Source organism: Gracilinanus agilis, chromosome 5 (assembly GCF_016433145.1).
Source record: "Gracilinanus agilis isolate LMUSP501 chromosome 5, AgileGrace, whole genome shotgun sequence".
Classification (NCBI taxonomy): domain Eukaryota; kingdom Metazoa; phylum Chordata; class Mammalia; order Didelphimorphia; family Didelphidae; genus Gracilinanus; species Gracilinanus agilis.
Window position 1 is genome coordinate 234718602 of NC_058134.1, and position 23025 is coordinate 234741626.

At 39.2% G+C, this 23025-nt stretch overlaps 1 protein-coding gene across 1 annotated transcript in view; it reads right to left on the reverse strand.

The window, feature by feature from the left end:
* CFAP54 (cilia and flagella associated protein 54) overlaps window positions 1-23025 on the reverse strand; it is a 376749-nt gene that overhangs the window by 317253 nt on the left and 36471 nt on the right. The window contains exons 9-15 of the mRNA XM_044679160.1: window positions 16763-16958; window positions 13831-14033; window positions 13354-13522; window positions 10734-10819; window positions 8741-8875; window positions 6571-6712; window positions 985-1046 (exon numbers count right to left, since the gene is read on the reverse strand). Coding sequence (XP_044535095.1) covers window positions 985-1046; window positions 6571-6712; window positions 8741-8875; window positions 10734-10819; window positions 13354-13522; window positions 13831-14033; window positions 16763-16958 — 993 coding nt within the window. The remainder of the gene's footprint in view (window positions 1-984; window positions 1047-6570; window positions 6713-8740; window positions 8876-10733; window positions 10820-13353; window positions 13523-13830; window positions 14034-16762; window positions 16959-23025) is intronic.

Consider the following 23025-nt stretch of genomic DNA (forward strand, 5'->3'; position numbering starts at 1 on the left):
TGAATCCAATGAAGGAAAAACTATAATTGCCCTGAATAATCTAACTGATCACTTCTACCCAACCATTATAATGACTTTAAAAATATCACTGACTTCCTCTAGATCTAAGCCGATAAATGTAACATGGTTTTCATTAGCATCAAGTAGTTGGGTGCATGCATTATATTCAATCCGGGAAGTATTTAGTTCTAGTCCCAAAACACTAACTGTAACTCTATCTATAGAAAAGGCAATGTTGAGAAAATTATAAGAAATACAGAATCATAGGATATACGAAATCATTAGGAGATTTCACTTGATTTCTTTTAAAGACATGAAAGAGGCAACATAGCCTAGTGGAAATGAGATCACTGTCACAGGCAAGACATGATTCAAATCTCACCTCTGATTACATCACCCTGGACAAATTGCTGAACCTCTCCATGCAAGTGGTGATATGCATTGGTAAAAGGAGTTCACTCACCAGGGACAGCTAGGTAGCACATAGAGGGCAAGGAGTGGACTCAGGAGGCCCTGGGTTCAAATGTGCCTCAGACACTTTCTAGCAGTGGGAAGGAAGGAAGGAAGGAAGGAAGGAAGAAAGGAAGGAAGGAAGGAAGAAAGGAAGGAAGGAAGGAAGGAAGGAAAGAAGAAAGGAAGGAAGGGAGGGAGGAGGGAGGGAGGGAGGGAAATGAAACTAAGACAGAAGGTAAAGGTTTAAAAAAAGAGTTCTCTATATAGACAAAATGACAGAAAGATAAGGACCAGGATAACAACAGTTTTAAAATAATGGATTACCTTTTCTAAAAAAAAAAAAAAAATCAGAGTAGATAAACATCCTTTTGGAACCCTATCAATTTTGACATTATAAATTCACAAAAACTTTTTTTTAATTTTCCATAATTAACCTTTAACTGAAAAGGTTGGCATTGTACAATAATACCCCCAAACCCTTAGTTTTCTGCATGTATTCTCAAATGTTAGAACCATGACTAGAAATCATACCTTAAATAGTGGGAAAATGTCAGGAACTTGCTGGAATTCTACAGTTGTTCTGCTTGTGCTGCCTTTAGAGGAAAAAACGGAAAATGGAAACTCAGTGCCAGTGGCTTTATTCCAACTTAATCTGATTAGCCTAAACTCAATCCAGCTTTATCTAAAACTGTTCTCCTCCTAGTGGCCTAGTCTATGCTCTCATCACTCCATCATTCCAAGAACATCATATATTTTCTTGCTCCTCACATTTGCTCATCTCATTTCCACCAACCATGTTCTACCAGTTAAAATCCTGCCCAATTCAACTCCCATGTGTTCAGTGAAATTTTCATTGATCTCCCCCGCTCCTAGCTCTCAGAAGATCCCCTCCATTGTAGGTGGTACAGGGAATAGAGTGCTGGGTCTGGAGTCAAGAAGACCTGAGGTTCAGATCTGGCCTCAGACAATTCCTTGCTAGCTGTGTGACCTTGGGTATGTCACTATACATTTGCTTCAGATTCTTCATCTGAAAAATGAGGATAATAAAAGCACTTATCTTGGAGAGTTGTTGTGGGGATCAAATGAGACATTCATAGAGTGCTTAACCCAATATGTGGCATATAGTAGGCACTTAATAAATGTTTATTCCCTTTCTCTTCTTCCCCCTTCTACTCACTGGAAGGACCCTTTGTGTCTCTCCTGAATCCTTTAACACTATTTTGTCATCATTTGTGAACTTAACGTTCCTAAAATGTAGGCTCCTTGAGGACCGGGACTATGTCAGATTCTGCAGTCTTTTTAACTCGGTACTCCCTCTACACATAGGGCAATCACTCAACAATATTTTGCTAAATTGAAATGAAGTGGTTTTCTCTACAGCATTTGGCTAACAACCCCAGGACATCCTCCAAACAAACTCATTTTTTACATGTAAACCAATAGCAAGTGTCTTATAATACGTAACTTCCATTCTATCAACAAAATGTAAGCAATTTGTATGTTATAGGAAAAAGAGAATTGACTCAGAAGACCTGGCTTCCAATCCTACTTCTGGGACTTCCTACCTGTGTGTCGCTGGGCAAGTTACTCCTGAACCTCAGTTTCCACTTTGGTAAAATGGTTGTACTAAATGGACTTTGAGGTCCCTTCTATCTCTCAATCTATGATCTTTAGTCTCATGGTTTTAGCTCTACAAAACAGTAAACTCAACAAATGCAAGATAATAGTATGAAGAGTTTCATTACGATCTTTTTTGATTTTCAGAGACTTAAAATTTCGGCAACCCATCAGGATCTGCATACGTCTGTCCTGGCAATTAGTAATTACTGCTCGGGTCAAGCATTCCCTTGGGCTCTAGGAGGTGGTTTGGGGTAGAGGAAAGGGTGATGTGTTTAGAATTAAGGTTCTGCTGCTAGTTCTGCTCCTTACTGTTGATAACAGATAACAAATTTCCTATACCAATGAATGAGAAAACAAACTCGGTCCATTTTTAATAATGTTCAATTACAAGAATGTATAGTACCTAGATTACGACAAACAGCCAAATATGCAATACAGTGAGTTAATCCATTTCAGATGAACAATGAGCCGAGAGGGCAAATTTCATATGGAATTTATGCATCATTGTCGATGATCAAAGCTATTCTTTCACACTCCAAAATCTCTCTGTGTGTCTCATTCTCTCTCTCATATGTACATATATGCACATAAATACACATGGGCAGAGTGTTGGGTCTGAAGTCTGGAAGACTCATCTACCCAAGCTCAAATCTGGCCTCACCTGACCCTGAGCAAGTCATTTGACCCTGTTTGCCTCAATTTCTCATCTGTCAAATGACCTAGAGGTCATGAAGAGTCTGATGCAAGAAGGACATGTATAAAGACATGTGCATATATCTTATACATTTATGCATACACACTTGCAAAGAAAATATATAATACAAAATCTATATATTTAAGGACGAAAACTCTGATGATATTACATGGCTGAGAATTCTAAATCTCCATAAAATTTTTAAAGATGGCCCAAAGCACAATGGAAAAATGAATACTGGGTATAGTTTGCCTGTAGTATATTACCAATGGTGAATATAGGGCAAGTCAAATGAAATGAATCATATCAAGAAAATATAGGATTAGAAAAAAGCAGACTAAATGTCACACTAACACCCATGAAGTGTTAAAAGGCCTCCAACATGTTGGGTAGATTCTCTGCAGGAGGCCCCAATCAAGAACTTCATAGGATGAGGTTAAAATCCATGGATTAATTCTATATTAGTAGAATTATAACATCAGTGAACTCACAGATCACTCAAAATACAAGATTTTAAAATGGTCCTTTGCTTCTGACAAATGATAACCAATATAATTTAAACTAGTCTTTACTGCATATACGTGATGTTCAAAGTACTGATCTGAACATGTCGTTCTTTCCCTTTCCAGATCAAAAGCCACCTAACCGTGTCTTGTCTTTTAATCCACCTCAAGACTCAAGTACATTACCATGGACATAACAAATCCTAAATAAATATTTGTCATCTTGAACTAGATTTAACAAACATGGCAGGATACATGCATCTAAGTGAAGGAAAAGGCACTTCTGAAAAGACAGGACGATATCACTTTATAAATGTTAAACGGCAACTATTTTAATTCAGTATCAGAAATACATTTTTGTAACCATAAAATCTGGTTTCCAGTGTCAGCTGTACCACTTGTCATATAATCCTAAGCAAGTCATTTGACTTCTAAGCCTCTGTTTCCTCATCTATAAATAATATTTACTCTGCCTCATGAGGCAGTTGAAAGAGAAGTATTTTTATTAATTGTAAAACTGATATAAATGTGAATTATTATTATTATTATTGTTCAAGATCTGCTACATGCAAGGCACATTTGCATTTTGGCCCTTTGGAATATAACACATTTTTTTAAATCCATGTTTAAATCCATGTTGCTAAAATACTGTATACTTCCCATGAAAAATAATTGAAATAAAATATTCTGTTGTAAAACTAGCAATTAAACAAAGCAGGAGAAAAAATGAATAGGAAATAAATAGGAAATTCAAATCTTAGCACTTGAAGAAAAGTAAGTTGAATATGAGAAGCACAGGATAATAGATGACAACTCGTAAAAATTCTGAAGAGGAATTTTGTACATTTTCAAGCATCTTTGGGGTTGACAGAAGTATTACTTTATGTCTAATTTCATTAAAATGTGGGAATTTCTTTTTTCTCATTAGAAATATGTCACAACCACCGTTCTATTTCTCATGTCTGGGGAGGAGAAGGGTATCATTTCGTTCACAAAAAGAACAAAGAGACAAAGAGATGGGGAGGGTAAGGGAGATAGAATGAGAAAAAAGAGAAAGAAGCAGAGAGAAGAGGACAATATTCCTGAGGCAACTGGGTGAGAAAGGCAGGGGTAAAAAATGGCTAACAAGTATTTAGATGTGTACTTTTAAGAAATGGTTTGATACAAATGGATAAAGACAGGAGCTTTTTTCCAAAGAAAAAAGCAGTCAAAGGTTACAGACAAAAAGCTTTCAAAAAAAGAAATACAGGCTATCAACAATCTTAGGAAACAAGACTCCAAAAATCATTAATAAGAGGAATGGAAACTAAAATAACTGGGGCTTCACCTTATAGATCTTAGATTGGCAAAGAAAACAAAAGGTAAACATTTTAAATGATGGAAGGCCTGAAGAAAGACAGCCGTACTACTGTACTGTTGATGATGCTGTGAACTGGTCCAACTGGTCTGGAAACCCATTTGGAATTATGCTAGAAAATTCACTAAACAATACATACTTTTCAATTTAGTGATACTACTGAGAGACCAAAGCCAGAGGAAAAGGCTCTGAAGACACAAAAATAATGAGAGCAGCTAAGAAATGGAAGGAATATGGGTGCTAAATAACTGCGCAATGGCTGAGCAAATTCGGAGATATTGATGAATAAGATGACTCAAGAAATGCTCAATTTAAAGAAGTCAGAGAAATTCAGAAAGACTTGCATGAATTGGCATGGAATAAAAAGTAGGAGCAGGAGAATCATTTCTGTAACTCTAAGAATAAAGGAAAAGAAAAGCGAGACACTTCAGGCTTCAGAGCAACCCAATGATCAACCAAGGATTCCCATAGTAAAGCATCCTCCCACTTCTCATGAGAAAGGTGTCGAACTCTAGGTACAGAATGAAGCATCAGCTGTCAGCCTTGGTCAACGTGTTCATTTATTTTGCATAACTTTGCTGTATGGAGAGTTCTGTTGATGAGCAGTAATTGGGAACTTGCAGCAACATGAAAATATATATATAAAATAAAAGGAGATTATAGTTTAAAAACAAATGAATTGCCTGAGGTCAAATTAATTGAAATGTGAGCCTTGGGGGAAAAAAAAAAAAAAAAAAAAGCTCCGTGGCCTCCCTTAGTATAACATACAGATTTCTATTTAGCATTTAAAATCATTCACAGCCTGACTTTAGTATGACTTTTACGTATGTTTCACACACTCTAAGATTCAGGCAAATGTTTCCCTGCTCCACCTCCTCCTCCTCACCTCCACTCCTGATGATCATATTCCCTTCCTTTAAGATCTGCTTCCTATATTAATTGACTAGATTGGGACAGCTTGGTGTCTCTTGGGGAGGGAAAAAGGGAGAGAGAAAAGCTTTAGAGCAGTGGTTCCCAAACTTTTTTGGCCTACTGCCCCCTTTCCAGGAAAAATATTACTTAGCGCCCCCTGGAAATTATGAAACTCTTTATTGAACTCAGAATAGAATGTAATACAAAAAGTGTGGCCATCACCACTGCCCTGGATCACTGCAGCACCCACCAGGGGGCGGTAGCGCCCACTTTGGGAATCACTGCTTTAGAGGAAGTGAAGAGAAGGGCATATGGATAGGAAGGCTCACAAATTGTGTGTTTGTTTTTCAAAGGAGTAATAAATAGCGTGTAATTCTAACACTTGTGGATTCTTATGAAGTTCATTTTCTAAAGTATTTTAAATAATTTCCTTGTAATATATTGTTGATGTTATGCATTTCCACTATTTTTTTAAATAAAAAACTGGCTAAGCAAAGATACAACTTCAGCCCTTTCGTGTGTTTATTCATTATTACCAATTTCAAAATGATATGATATTGGTTTAACTTTTGTTTTTGCCTTATAACTTGGTTTTGCAATTTTAGCACCTAGCTATTCCTAAGATGATAGCTATTGTTTATGCAACACATTTTACATACATCATCTCCTTTGATCCGCACAACAACTCAATTGTCATCTCCATTTTATTAAGAAACTAAAGCGGAGTAAGGCTTGCTCAGGATCACCCCACTCTGTAAGTAGGAGGCTGGATTCCAAAGATATGGTACCATCAAGTGACAGGAAGGCCTTGGTCTCACTCACATGCTCATTTGTCCAAATAATCTTTCAATTATCTCATTTAACAAATAAATAAATAAATGGTGAAGCATTTTATGAGTTTTTATATAATTTTTTAAAGTTTTTATATAAATTTATATGAATATAAATATATAAATTTTATATCAATATTTTAAATTTTTGTGAATAAAATAAATAAATGAATGAATAAGTAAATAAAAATAAAACTTTACCAAGGCTTTTTTTTTCTGGCTTTCCTAAAATCTCCAGTATTTCACTTAGTCGTAATGCAACTTCAGCTACAAACACAGGGTTGAGGTCTTCTGGTTGACAAGTACTAATCATTTCATTTATCTGCCAAAGCAGCTGCATCCACTAAGGAAAGAAGCCAGAGAACCAAAATAAATAAATAAATGAATAAATCAGGTTAGTGCAGCGTGGGTTTTGTTTCTGTTCTTCACATAGAAGCACACAAATGGAGACAGGGATTGGCCTCCATGGTTTCACTGGCATAGGGAACTCTCAAGAAATTCCCTCTGCCAATGAATATTGGCCCATTCTCAAGAATGTATAGTCTCACTGAGTTGCCGAGAGCAAGAGCTGAGAGAGGTGCAGCCAGAAACAGAGTCTAAACAACAACGAGGTTTCTCTGGGACAAGGTGGAGCGGTTGAGGAACAGGACCTCTTGGCTGCAGACTGGCTTATTCTGCAGCACACAAAGGAGAAGAAGACTAGGATGAATTTTTTTGCTTGGAAGACCCAGGATGGAACAGAAAGTATTGGAGAGATTCCCCCATCATCACCGTAGGTATGCTAATGATGAATTGGCCTCCCTGCAACCTTATGTTCCCAACCTTAACTGGTTTCAAGTTTATAAGAAAATTAGTTATTATAGTTTTCTCCCAATCTCCTGAGTGTTACAGCTTGGTAGAATTGTTTCCATTCTTTTCCCCTTGCCTGAATTCTCTCTTGACAATAATCTGCATGTATTACTGGGGAAACAAAACAGAACTTTGCTACTTTGTTCTCTGTGTTCTCTCTTATACAACTCCTCTATGGATTTATCTCAATTGATTTGATCCAAGAAATATATTTTTTCATGCTTTGAAAACTCAAAACGTCTAACAAAAAATGAGGATGAGAGACATGCAAACCAAAGTTTAGAGCTACATTGTCAGGGCAGGTAGGTGGCTCAGTGGATCCAGATCAACAGTCTGGTCCTGGGTTCCTATGAGGCCTCAAGTACTTCCTAGCTGCATAACCCTGGGCAAGCCACCTAACCCCAAATGCCTAGCCTTTACTGCTCCTCTGCCTTAGAACAGATACTTGGTATCATTTCTAAGACAAAAGATAAGGTTTTGGGGGGTAAAACATTGTCTTAACATACACTGGAAGTGTTCATCAAAATGGATAACTGGCTGATCTCTGAACTCGGTCATCTTTCTCTTGCTTCCTTAGAGAAAGACAAAGGGAATCTTTGAAACGGGCAGGAGATCTGGACTCAAGACTTGAGCTGAAACGCTGTTATCTGTTGCTTGCTGCCAGTGTGACCTTAGACAAATCATTTCTATTGACCTCCTTCTTTCCTCATTGGTAAAATGAGAGGTTTAAACTAGATGGTTTCTAAAGTCCCTTCCATCTCTGGACCCAGGATCCTAGGATGAATCATTCCAAGAATGTTCTCCCTCCACATCAAGACATTTCAGAATCTTTGCCTTCGAGGTTCAACTTAGGTGTCCCCCTTCCTTCTCCATGAAGCCTCACCCTAGATCAGTGATGGGCAACCTTTTGAGCTTGGTGTGTCAAAATTCGCCAAAAAACCGAGCATAACTCAGGTGGTGTGTCACTTTGAGAAAAAAATCCATAATTCCGTGATATTTATAGTTTAAATAACATACTTCTCTGTATGCAGCTGCATGTCATCGAAAATGGCTTCATGTGTAATTGCTGACACGTGTGTCATAGGTTTGCCATCAGGGCCCTAGATGGTAGCGTTCTCTCCTTCCTGAATGTTCCTCGTCCAAATTCTATAAACTTTTTATCCCATCTCTCTCCATCCCCTTCCAGATAAAATTTAAGCTCTCCGAGAGCAGGAATGGTTTTATTTTTATCATCGTATTCCTTAACTAGCATCTACACATCGAAGGCACTCAAAAAATGATTCACCAGTGAAATGAATGGAGTTATTTAGACTTGAGTTCCTTGAAGGTAGGGAAATATCTTTTGTCTTTCTCCGAGTGCTCAGCATTCTGCCTGGCACACAGTTGGCCTTTACTAAAATACTTGATGATAATGATTGAATTATTACCCCTCCCCCAAAATATTGTGAGATGTGACTCTTCACTTGGACTAAGCTTAATAAAATATAACTACATAGAACATAATAGAAACAAAAAGAAATACTTTGTTAGTTTTGACTTTCTGGACAAACTTGAAATAGTCCATTCTTGCCGAATAGATCCTCTGGATTCCCATTTTGCATTTCTGCCACAGGAACATTATCAGGTCAACCACAATCTCTTCATCAGGTCGAATTTTCTGAAAAAAGAATGTTAAATGAAAGGAATAAATGGATCCATCCCAAATGGTTTTCAATAAACAGCACAGAAGAGACCAAGACTTCAGTTCAATAGGATTTTCCCTTTTTTATTTCTTTCTTAGAATCCAGAAGGATGGGAAAGAACAAATGAGATAGTGGGCGATACAGGAAGGACGGGGACAGAAGAAGAAATTAAAAAAAAAAAAAAAAAAAGGTAAAGGACTAAATTATTATCAGCAAAGTAAGTTTTCAAGATAACCACAAGGGACTCATGATGAAAATGCCATTCACAGTCAAAAAAGGAACTGTTGGGGTCTGAATGCAGATCCAGTTTCCACTATATTTCCTTCATGAAATTTCAATTGTATGCGTGATACGTGACTTCTATCATGACATGAGCAATATGGAAATATGTATTGCATGAAAGTGTGGGTATAACCTATTCACTGCCCTGGTGATGGGAAATGAGATGGAGGGAGAAGGGAGAGAGGGAGAAAATCTGAATTCTAAAATGTCAAAAAACAATTGTCAAAAATTGTTTCTATGTGTAACTGAAAAAATTAAAAATATGTAAAAAAATTTTAGATAGTTGATTATTTCAAGAGGATACAGAAAATCATTCTCTTGCCTCATCTTTGTTTCACTGGGGCCTGATAACTATAAAAGTTCCCGTTTATAGGACACTTTGCATCCATTCTCTCATTTGATCTACGCAGCAACTCTGGGAGGTAGATGCTATTATTGTCCCCATTCCACAAATGGAGAAACTGAGGCTGAGAGAACTTCATCAGCTTATCCAGAATCCTGCAACTAATATATTTTGAAGCAAAGTTCTTTATAATTCCCAAGGTTGTGCCACATCAATTCTCAGATGGCTAGCGAGGTCCATTCTATATCCTAGATGCTTAATAAAAGTTTCTTGGCTCAGTTATATGGGTCAGTTCCTTAACTTAAGTTAGGTAACTCCTTTAATCCAAAAGAGGAAAGCAAATACTAGCATACATGAACTACTGCAGATGGTTTGCAAGATATTATGAGTTTGCTTATAAAATGATCAAGGGGGAATAATAACATGGGATGAAAGGAAAATCATTTGAAAACCTCATGTCCCTGTAAGCTTTGTTTCTTATCCTTACTCTGTATTATAGTAATTACCATAATTCTTTGTGAAAGGAAAGAAACAACTGATTTCAAAAAGCTAAAAAGCTATCACAGGTCAAATCCTTCTGCAAACAAATACTGTTACAATAGAAAAATCTCATTAAAATGGAAATTTTTTCCAAACCCCCAATTATAGTCTACTGATTTAACCAATATTAGGTGCAGTAAATTTTTATATTACAAAACAATTCAAATATTCCCGTTAAAGTAATTGAAATGGAATATGAACTAAGAAGACAACACTCAGAAAATTTTATATTCAGACACAGGACCATTTCTAAATAATTTCAGCTTACAAAAAAAATTAAATCCCTCAAACTTTAAAAAATGGCAGTATTTTGGAAGCAAAATTAGTTAAGCATTCACTCCTAAAATGATTGGCACAGTTTCTCTGACATTTAGAAAGAGAGCTGGAGTTAGCAGATACCAAGAAGAAATCATTAGTACTAATGCTGATCATTTTATAGGGAAAATTTGGATGGAGGGCTATCCTCTATAATAAAATACATTGAAAATCATGATCAATCAGGATTTTGATATTTATTATTTTCCATTTTTCTAAATAAGGTAGTGAATGAATAATTTTGTATTTTAAAAGAAAAGGAAGACTATGATTTTCACTTTAATTTTTGAATCAGATGTATGTTTGCCTCCTACATCATCCTAAGAGAACTGCCAGAAATATTCATTTTTTACCTCAGTAGATGAACAAATGAAGGAAAATAGCATCGATGCCAAATGGAAAATATCATCAGAATAGCTTCCAGCTAATGCGAAAGTTTCTTGATTCATGAAAGAGAAAAAATTAACAAAAACTCAGTATCCAATTACAAAATGATGAATAGAAAATGTCAAAGGAAAACAAAACTAGGACCTCGATTGATGCCTAATTTTAGCTCTAAAATGCAGTGAACATACGGTATCTATGATGAACTCATTTCTAGAAAATATTCTTAATGGCAGTGGTCTATGCAAGTGGACTCAAATTAAAGTGGATTCAAGGAAATCCAGATCTAGAGATAAAATGGGTAGAAGTGAGGCTGGCATTTCAAAAGGACTCTCTTTTCACAAAAGCTGCCTTAAAGTTGCACTTTTAACTATGGAATTAAAAAGGGGATTGAATTTTACAAAATTGATTTCATGTGCAATTGTTTACATGTAACCTGCCATAAAAAGTGGAGAATAGTTCGGGTTAGGGTTAGACATTCTGTAAGACTACATAATGGCCAGTTTGGGCAATATACTGTGCTAGTCTATCCTGAGCAGCACGGTTTACACGAGGTCTCAAATTGGAAAGTACCTCAGAGGTCATCTAGTCTAACTAGTCTAACTTTCTGTGTTATTTACAATTTCTGGGGGTTCCATTTAAAAGTATTCGACAAACTTCCTGTGGACATGGGGGGACTTTGAAACTACATTTCCCATGGTCCAGCGGGTGTCCTGTTTTGGATGACATCTTCAAGGTAAAGCACGTCTTTAAATATTGGGAAGTTGCTTTTAACTTTCTCTTTGCTACTGGAGCAGGCTAAGGTACGAAAGGTAATGGCTGAGGCGGCAATTTGATTTTTTACAGGCGTGTGGTCGATTTTATTCTATCAACATGGGCCTGAATAAAATATTAGTTTTCCTCATAATATCAGCCTTCATCAATTTTAAAAATAACATTTCCAAATGGGAAACTGAGGCCAGTTCAAAGGTTTTAAGCAACTTGCCTAAAGCCAACCAGGTAAGAAGTTTGGGAAGCAGATTAAATAAACAGGTCCTCTCTCTGACTGCAGAGCCAAGTCTGCTCCCAACTGTGCTCATTCAACACCGCTTTCTAGGAGTGTGTCCCCAAACAGGCCCTAGATGAACTTCAGAGCAGTTCAAGGCAGCCATAGCCACGGAAGCTGCCAGGCCCTATGGTGGCAGAGGACGGGGCACCGCTTTGCCTTCCACAGATGGAAGAAGAGAATCAAAGATTTTTGCTTCCTCCCTCTGATCCTGACAGCAAATACCTTTTGTTCCATAGCTTCAATTCTTTCATCATTGTAAAATCATGGGGTTGAGACCTCTAAGGTCCTTTCCAGATCTAACGTCCTATGAGCCTGTTCAATCATTTTTGGCATCTCGTGGCTAATCAGTGAAATGCCAGGTAGCCACAAGCATCAGTGGTCATAGTCATCTAGATGGAAGAAGATGGAGAGAGAAAAAAGGAAGCGGGAGGATGGAGACAGGGAAAGAGGAAGAAAAGATGCTGAGAAGAAGGAGGGGAATAAAGGAGAGGAGGAGGAAGAGTGAGAAGAGGAGGAGAATGAAGATGAGAAGAAAGACAAGAGAAAGAGGAGGAAAGCTAGCATTTGTATAGCACTTTTAAACTTTAAGACCCTATAAAGAAGGAACCCCTAAGAGTTTAGGGCAGTGATGGGCAAACTTTTTACAGAGGGGGCCCAAAGGAAAGGAAATGCTCATCTGTCAGTGTTTCTAAGGCAAGTCTTTCCAAGTTGCATTGTATTGTATCCTACTCGTTGTATTCATCAGATTAGGAAGAATGTCATTCAGCCAGATAGAACATTTCAGGGGGCCAAATCTGGCCCGCTGGCCGTAGTTTGCCCATCACTGGTTTAGGGTATCATTCCAAAGTGACAAATCCCTCAGGAAATCTCACTGGCTCTCCCTCATTCCTGGAATTCTCTTCTGCTTTATGTCTGTCTCTGGCTTCTTTCGAGTCCTAGCTAAAATCCCACTTTCTGTAAAAAACCTTTCCCGGTACCTTCCCTCTAAGAAGACGCCCAGTTCATCCTGTCTATAGTTTGTCTGTACATAGCTACTCCATGTTGTCTCCCCCATAGACTGTGAGCTCTCAGGGGACGTGGAAAACTAATTTATCTCTTTTTGCAGCCCCAGAACTTAGCACAGTGCTTTGAACCAGAAGAAGGCATTTAATATGGAATGAGGAGGCAATTAATAAGTGCTTATTGACTGACTGATAGGAGAATCGATGGCTTGGTTTGGCTCTTTTTCCAGGAGTGGGCAGGGCATTTCAGCTCACCCTTCTTGGAACTCACTCCCAAGCCCTATGACAAGCACACCTTGATTCTGCCTGTGCTTCCAGACGTAGCCAATAGAATGTAACCTCCTTGAGAGCAGGGGCTATTTGGCCTTTTGGGGTCGTGTGCCCACCGCCCAGGACCTGGCCCATAGTAAATGCTCATCGATGGAGAGAACAATTCGTTCTATATATTGGTCATTTACGATTTCTCACAATAATGCAGGAGAACGGCCGTCTTCCTGGTTCCGAGAGGTAGAACCCTTACATGCTCTGACAAAAACTCACCTTGAAACACAATTTTTTTCCCTGAGGTTCGAGGTCCTTCAGTAGTTCCGCTGCCTCCTTCACCTGCATAGTTCAAGCCTTTATTCCGCTTCACATTAATTAGCGGCTCCATCGCAGCCAGAAGCATTAAATCCATCTTGGCTTTCTGCAAGTCTGGGTCACTCTGAACCTAAGAAACATTGGACCCATAAAACTGGTGAGCAGCTCAGTACCCTTACCTCAATGACATAAAATAACAATGCAAGAGTTCCAGGTATGGGGTCAGAGCTATGACTCAGGGGACAAAGCGCCTGGCCTGGAGATAGGAGGTCCTGGTTCAAATCTAGCCTCAGACACGTTCTAGCTGTGTGACCCTGGGCAAGTCACTTAAGCCCAACTGCCTGGCCTTTACTGACCGCTCTTCTGTCTTGGGACGAATACACAGTAGTAAGTCTAAAATGGAAGGTAAGGGTTTTAAAAGAGATCTGGGCACATTACCTGAAGAAAGCCGATAAAATGAGGAACAGCAGCATTAAAGAGATGCCATTCCTCAAAGGTGAAAGCTAATTTTATCAACCTCACTGCAGCAGCTATAGAAACGCCTTGTTTCCCATCGATGGAGAGTTTCATTTGAGAAAAATTTAGGAAGATGTTTTTGGAAAAACTAGGTTTCCCACAGGGACTATGGCCAGTACATACATCTAGAAAAAGAAAAAGAAAGAAATGAAATCAACTCTAAATATTCTTTGAAAATTCAGGTTTTCAATACAGTCCAAAATAGCCTTACAGTTAAATACAATGATAAAACTCCATATGGGTAATGATTATAAATCAGTGTAGAAAACAAACTGGAAAAGGTTGTCATATAAGGTAGTGAGTTCCTTTTCTCATATATGTTCAAAAAGAGTTTGAATGGTAACTTGCTGTGTTGAAACAAAGGAGATTCTTCTATCAATCAGGGGCTTGAATCCGATACCAGATCAAGCAGTAGACAGAGCACTGGGCCTAGAGTTAGGAAGCCCTGGCTTCAAATCCACATCAGACATTTAATCCCTGGAGAATTCGCTTAACCTCTGTCTTTCTCAGTCTTCTCGTCTGTAAAATGGGGATAATAATGACACTCACTACCCAAAGTTCTTAGGTGGATAAAATGAGATAATAATACTTGCAAAGTGCTTTGCCAACCTTAAAGTGCTATCCATCTCTTGTTATCATTATTATTCTTTCTATTGCTGTTGTAACAACTAGGATTCCTTCTGGCACTAGGATTCTGTGGTTCCATAACGAGATTGTTTCATACAAACATAAAGTGTCTTTAAGTGACTGTCGTTCCCCAAATGATTTCTGTAGGTTTTTTTCCTTCTATTTACTCTGCGCCTAAGGAACAGGCAATCCTTAGGACGCAAAGAAGACCCATCTGCTTGCTGTCCATAGAACACGTGCTGGGAGGGAGTCTTGGCTCCCTGCACCCTTGCACCAACTTGCCCACTTCACTCACCTGCCCTGTCTCAACCCTCATCTTCTGCCTCATCCCTGATATCTGAGCAATTTCCAATCTCTGTTCCCACAACCACACCATAGCACAAGCTCTCATTAACACCCAGGACTATGATAGCCCACTTCTGCCGTCCATCTCTACCCTCCCACCAGTCCCTCCAACCCACCTCTCCTTTGTGACACTGAAAGAAGCATCTCTTTTATGCTCAGCAAACTTCAGGGGGCCCCTATCGCCTACTGAGCCAGGTTCAAATTTCTCTTTGCCTGATGTTCGAAGCCTCCCACCTTATCTCATGCCCTCACCCACTCGGCACCCTCTTTATACGCCTGCTAACCTTCGTCGCATGCACCTAGTGATTTCAGTGCTGTCTCCTCCATCAGAATGCCTGCTTCTTGAGGGCAGAGACTGTTTCTTACCTTTCTTTGGGTTTCCGCACTTGATCCAGTGGCTGGCATGCAGTGAGCTCTTGCTAAGTCCTTGGACACCAACTGACACTCAAAAAAGCCCAGCAAACTCCTGTTTCTATGACTTTCCTCCCTGTGCTCAGAATGGTCTCCCTCCTCTCCATCATTTGTTGAATTCCTAAGCCTCCTTAAAATTCCATGCTGCCTTCTTCATGAGGCATCAAGGTAGCCCACTAGATGGAATGCTGGAACTGTCAGGAAATCAGGAAGGCCCTGAGTTCAAATTTCATCTCAGAAACTTACTAGCTTATGACCCTGGTAAGTCACTTAACCACTGCCTGCCTCAGTCTCCTCATCTGTGCAATGAGGATAATAATAGTACCTACCTCTCAAGGTTCCTGGGAGGATCAAATCAGATAATATCTTAAAAACTCTTAATACAGTAACTGGCACACAGCAAGCATTCCCCTCCTCTTCACAGGGTCTGCTCTGAGCCCTTTAGTCAGCACATTTTGCCCCTTTCCAAATGAATTTATCACGTGACACTGCATCACATCATTGGGTCTCATTTCCCAGTATCCCAACTTTCAAGTTCCTTAGGGATCCAGCCTGTGGCTGACTTCCATCCTTTATCTCCCCGGTGCCTATTACAACACTCTCCTGTGGTTAAGCAAAGTTTGTTAAATGAACGAGAGGATGAATGAACTGTTTCTCAGAAGAGAGAGGACAGTAGTTTGAATGACTTAGAGTCAAACGTTTTGTTCTTCCTGTGATTTTCCTTTATGAATATGTGTTGAACAGGAAGCATGCATGCCTTCCTCCTTTGGCCAGTTCTTAGTAAGATAGCCATGAGATATTTTTGAAATTCTAGGAAAAAATCTATGAAGCTGGCACACCAAGAATACAGGGTCAAATTGTATTATTATTTTTTTAAACCCTTACTTTCTGTCTTAGAATCAATACTGTGTATTGGCTCCAAGGCAAAAGAGAAGAAAGAGCTAAGCAATTGGAATTAGGTGACTTGCCCAGGGTCACACAGTTAGGAACTATCTGAAGCCAGATTTGAACCCAGGACCTCCTGTCTCTGTACCTAGCTCTCAATTCACAGACCACCTAGCTGACCCCTGTAGTTGCATTTTATAACACTTGTTTAAGAAATAATAAAAAGCATTAGCTTATCTTGGATGCAAAGGCAAGACCTCAGAAATAGGAGATGGTACTAATGGCCCATTCTCAATAGAGAGTGGACCTTTAGTAGTGCCACACAATGAACCATTTCAGAAGCTCTAAACTTTCAATAGCAAAACCTTATTTTTTTTTAACCCTTCCCTCCCATTTTTAGTATCAATTTTAAGGCAAAAGAACAGCAAGGACTAGGTATTAGAGGTAAATGACTTACCCAGGATCATATAGCTGGGAACTGTCTGAGGCCAAATTTGAACCCAGTTCCTCCTGATTCCAAGCCTAGCATTCTATCCACTGTGCTACCTAGCTGCTCCACAAAATTTCATTTTCCCTCTGTCTTTACCTGATAAAAGCTCGCCTGCTGCCATGAAGAGCTCAGCGATGACCTCACGAACTTCTATTTCCTCTGAAATGTGACCAGTTTGTAACACTTTCCTATTTGGTTCAGAAAGGGCTTCCAAGATAGCCAAAAACTGGGCCGATCCGCAATCAAACATCTCAGTCAACAACTTCTCTGTGGTAGTGCGTGGCCATTGCAACTAGAAACAAAGGAAAAATAAAGTCACAAGATCATCGACCTAGAAGGGTCCACTGAAGCCATCTGGTCCAACCTCCCTTAATAAATACCAAGATCTTGCTCATTCCTGGGTCTGATCCCTCCATTTCACCCCCAGATTCCCACTGACTTCCCTCCATGTCTCCAGGATTCATAACTACCCCAATTCACTGTACAGCAACTGGTATTCATCAGGCCCATCTCCCAGAAAGGTTGTGGGGAAATAAAATGGAGGTGGTGCTCTGCAATTCTCAGGAGAAAATAACAGAAAAGAACGGCATGTTTTGTTCCAAATATCTCTATGGCACTGAATGACGGTTCTGGGTAATAAACAGGAAATGTCAACCAAGGAAAGTCTGACCGCCAAGGAAGTGCCACTACTTAGAAGAATGGAACTCATGGCTAGATGATGACAGTGGAAGGACGGAAATATGCCATGTATCCAAAGGAGACTGATGGGAGAAGAAGACTGATGGGAGAAGAAGAGGAGTTCTCAACTCAGAAAAGGACACACCTCTGCAGAAATCCACAAATATGGGCAGAAGTAGAATTTTAGTCACTCTAGAAGGAGAAAAACCAGAATGACACAATTATGGAATAGATGACCTTCCTTCCCCTGCATCCCAGCCAGATGGACAGTATACATGACGCTTCCTAATGGATTATAACGCTGGCACCAGGCTGATAGAGAAAGGGAGCACTTCAGATTGACTATAAATTTCTATCTTCTAAAAGCAGGACAAATGATAAATTCTTGGCCTGCTTTGTTGATAACTTCATCTCTTGGGAGGTAGTTAATAATAATAGCTGGCATTCATATAATACTCTTAAGAGTTACAAGGTGCTTTGAATATATTATCTGATTTGATCTACACAACAATTCAGTGAGATAAGTCTTATTATCATCTCCACCACCACCCCATTTTAAGGATAAGGAAACTGAAGTCAAGAGAGGGTTAAGTGACAGAATCACAAAACTAGTCAGTGTCTGAAACAGACCTTCCTGCCTCCAGACCCACCACTCTATCTTAGACGTTATACCGGAAATTTCAAAGGGAAATGGTATTCTTAATTATGCCCAACCCAAGAACTTTTTGAGAAAACAAAAGGGTCAGAAATCACTAGAGCAAGAGACCACCATCCCTTACCTTCCATCTTAGAATCAATACTGTGCATTGGTTCCAAGGCAGAACAGTGGTAAAGGCTAGACAATGGGGGTCAAGTGACTTATCCAGGGCCACACAGCTAGAAAGTATCTGATGCAAAATTTCAAGCCAAGACTTTCTGGCTCTAGGCCTAGATCTCAATTCACTGATTACATATTAGACTAAATTTGGGGTTCTCAACCTGGGGTATATGAACTTTTTTTTGGTCTTTTTTTCTTTAACATTCCGATAACTATTTCAATATAACTGAAAATATTTGTTTTTAATACTGTATATTCTAGTTTATGCATTTAAAAATATTATTCTGAGAAACGGTCCAATGGCTTCAATAGATTGTCTAAGAGGTCCGTGACACATACCTAAAAATTATGAAGATTAGATTTTTGGAAAACAAATTTCAAAAAGGTTAAGAATTCCTGGACTAAACCAAAAGTGGGCAGGCTGAAGTTTTTTAACTTGCCAAGAAAGTAGATTTCAAGGTCTTCAGAGAATAGGTAGGTATTATGCCATGGCTACAGCCCCTAAATTCATGAATGGTGAGAAGTCCTAGCTCCAAAAGAAATCTTGGCAATACAATGCCAACTGACCCTAGTGAGGAAGAAAGGTGGTAATACAGCTAACGAAAGGAATGTAGTTAAATAGGGAGCTCTCCACAGAGCTTAGATTTTTTAAAGGATCCATACAAAACATCAAATAAGCATTTAGCCAAGGACAACATTATAACATACTGGTAAAAGGCTGGTGAGAATAGAATTGGGAGACGTAAAAGGCCAGAAAGAGCAAGCTAAGGAAAAGAAAAAAAGAATTTAAAAAAATATTCTCAAAGCAATAAGAACAAGAAAGGGTTAGGCCCACTGCTTGGGGCAGGCATTGAAGAGAGAAATCAAGACTGAAATTTCTCCTCTGCTTCCATCTATACAATCAATGAAAATTATCTCAAACAGAGAAAGTCAGAAAAATCATGTTAAAGAGGGAATTGAAGAGCCAAACAGATGAGGAGATATTCAGAAAGCACTTAGCTCCTTTAAATGAATTCCGTTCTCTAGGCTGAGGCGAAACATTTCAAAGAATCAGTGAATCCCAAAGATGAAAGACCTCAAAGGTCAGCCAGCATATTTTAGAAACTCGCGATGCTATATCTCAGAACTGTCAGTAATCTTTAAGAAGTCATTGAGAATGGGAGAAGATCTCAAAAACTATAGATAAGAAGTGGCTGCTAGATGGCATCATAGTGCATAGAATGCTGGGTTTAGAATCTGGAAGACTCATATTCATGAGTTCAATTCTGACCTCAGACATTCTCTAGTTGTGTGACCCTGGGCAATTCACTTAACCCCGCTGGCCTCAGTTTCTTCATCTGTAAAATGAGCTGGAGAAGGAAATGGAAAACCATTCCAGTTTCTCTGCCAAGAAAACCCCAATTGGGAATGCAAAAAGTTAGGCACGAATGAAAGCAACATCAAAGAATGGGAACATGAGGTTCTGATTTTCAAAAAAAGTATGTTCAATTCCAGAAACTATTAGACTAATAGATTTGACATTGATCCTAATGAAAATTCTAGAACAAATTATTCATCAGATGGTATATGCAATTAGAAAAGACAATATCGAGTTCTAGAATTATCATGGCTTTTCTAAATACATATATGAAACTAACCAACTTCATTGCTTTTGGATAGGGTCACTAGATTAGTTCTTCATTCTCCTATTTATTTTTCGGTGTGGATAGATTAGCATAATTTTTTTAATCCTTACCTTCTGTCTATTAAAGATGTTAAGAAACAAGTATCTAGATTATTCCTGTCAAATACTCAGAGATCTCTCTGAGAGAGAGGGACAGGCAGAGACAGAGAGAAAAAGAGAAAACGAAGAAGAGGAGAGGAGAGGGAAGGAGAACAGAGGACAAAAGAAGACAAGGAGAAAGAGAAAGAGAGACAGAGACAGAGAGGGAGGGAGGAGAGAGTGAAGGAGAGGGAGAGGCTTGCCCCATGGACACCACACAGAGGATCGAGGGCTTCAAGGGCACTTGGAAGTGATCCAATTCAACCTTTTCACTTTACATCCAAAGATCCTGAGGCCTAGAGAGGTAAATGGGTGCCCAGGGGGATGCAGGGACCAAATGGCAGAGCCAAGATCTAGCCAGTGCTCCCCTCACTCTTGGCCCATGGCCTTTCTCCCATTCCTGTCTTGGTCAGACTCTCCTTGTCATCTCTCCCCTCACTCAGGTTCCACAGCAAAAAGAAACCTGTCCACCAACAGCCTGAGTTCCTGCTGCCATCTGCTGGGCCAACAGAACCTTTGGGTCCTGGAGTGATTCGGCCCTACCCAAATGAACCTGGCACAGGTGCTTTTTCCACTCTTTCTTTGACTGTTCATCAGTGCCAAGCAGTTGTACTTCCTCTGGCTCCAAGTTGTACCTCCCTGGTTTGTAATGGCTCTTGGACAGGTGTGTAATACCTGTTCTGGAGTGGTTAAATGGCACAGGGGCTAGAGTAATCTAGAATCAGGAAGACCTAAGACTAGCCTCAGATACTTCCTGGCTGCATAACCCTGGGCAAGTCCCTTCACCTCCATCTGCCTCAGTTTCCTCATCTGTAAAATGAGGATAATGTTAAACTCTACCTCCCAAAGTTGTTGTGCGGTTCAAATAACATACATAAAGTAAATAACATATACAAGTGATTAAAGGCTAGCTATTATTAATATGAACAACATCAGCTTTAAAATTTTATTATTCATTTATTCTATTAAGAAGTCAGTGAAATTTTGTTCAGTTCATAAGATAACTCAAACAAACATTTGTCAGTCATCTTTTATGTGCCAGGCACTGTGTTGAGCACAGAATATACAAAGATAAAAATGAAACTCTTCTTGTCCTCAAGAAGCTTGCATTCTATTGAGGGAAATAACAATAGCTAACATTTATGTAGCTCTCACCAGGGATAGTGCTAAGTACTTTATAATTATGACATTTGATCCTTACAACAATAATAGATTATTCTTTTACAGATCAGTAAACTGAGGCAGACAACAGTGAAGCGACTTTCCAGGGTTACATAACTAGGAAGTGACTAAGGCTGGATTTGAATTCAGGTCTTTCTGACTCCAGGCTCAGCATGGTATCCACTGTGCTACCTAGCTGTATACAATATGTACACAGATTAAGTGAAAAATAAAAACATAGGGGGAAGCTAGGTGGCTCGGTGGTTATAGAGTCAGGCTTAGAGATAGGAGGTAGGTCCTCCTTTGTGACCCTGGGCAAATTGCTTTACCCCAATTATCTAGCCCTTACCTCTCTTCTGCCTTGGAAGCAATTCTTTTATCAATTCTAAGACAGAATGTAAGAGTTTGTTTTAATAAATGAATACCCCGTAAATATGATCTAACAGGGGAACCTAGAAGCTTCAAGAACCAGGAAAGACCTTCATGATCCTTGAGCTGGGATTCTTTATGAAGAGGCAAAAATGAGAAGGGGAGGGCACACTGTGGGCATGAGAATTTGTCTGGGCAAAGCTAAAGAGAGAGGGGGGCAAAAATGGCAGCTGAGTTGAATGGAGAGTGCTTGGCAGGAAAAGTCCTAAGGAGCCTAAAAAGGTCATCTGGAGCCACATTGTGTGGGGCTTTCCATGCTTGACAGAGACAATTTTGTTTTATCATAGAGGCAGTAGGAAGCCACTGAAGCTCCTTCATCTGGAGAGGAAAGTGGTCAGGGAGGAAGACTCTTTGGTAGTCACATGGAAAATGGTTTGGAACAGGGAGAGGTTACAGGCGAAGAAGACCAGACAGGAAGGCAATTGCTAAGTGTTCAAACCAGAGATTCTGAGTGCCTAAACTAGTCATGAGATATGGAGAAGGTAACAAACACAAGATGCATGATGGGGCAGAATCGACGTATCTTGGCAATGTCCTAGAAGTGAGGAAGAGAGGGGAGTCTTAGGTGACTGGGAGGCTTTGAATCCAGATGACTGGAAGGGTGGTGGGGTCTTCGACTGAAAAATTCCAGGAAAACTAGGAACACATGTGGGCAAGGGAGAAATGATACAAGTTCTGTTTTTGACATGTTCTTTTAGAGGATTTGGGAACAAAGAAGAAAAAATTCAGGCATAGTCTGACACAGATCAGGAATTCTTAGTGCAGGGTCCCTGGACCTCCTTTTAATATAATCTGGTCTTAGGCACCAAGTTCCTAAAGGAACTTAAAAATGGGGGGAAATGAGAAAATTTTTTAAAAAGACATCTTTATTTTTCCTAGTAACTAACAAAAATTTGGCATCTCCTTCATTACTTTAAAACATTATTCCAGGAAGTCTGTAGGCATCCCTAGACTGCCAAAGGGGGCAAGATTCAAAAGAGGTCAAGAACTCCTCTGTTTGATTTTGGGAAGGCAGATTTCAAAGGCCTAAAAGAAAGGTTAGGTTAAATACTACAGACTAAGATTCTCGAGGGGGAAGTCAGCCTAGGAGGAGATGGAATACTTTGAAGAAAGAAATCCTGAAGACACAAAAAGAAAATCCTGAGCAAAAAGAAAAAAGAATTGTCTAATGAGACCACTGTGAATGTACAGTTTACACACTCCAAAACATGAGTTTGTAAGATGTTCAGAAGACAAAAGCAAGAGGCAGGTAATAGAGGATGAATATTGTAATGGGAAAAAGGGATTTTTTGGTTGAATATATTAAAAGGTTGGTCATCAAGGGAAAAATCCCCAATTAAGGAATAACCTTAAGTTAAAATTGACTTTTATGGATATTTATTTACAATTGAGAAGAGGAAGAAGAAATAAGGAAATAAGAATCTAACACAGTAGGTAATTTGCTCCAATTCCCTAGTTAATCCAGGGAAATCTAATTAACCCAAGGCCAGAAACTCAGAGGACCAGAGGCCC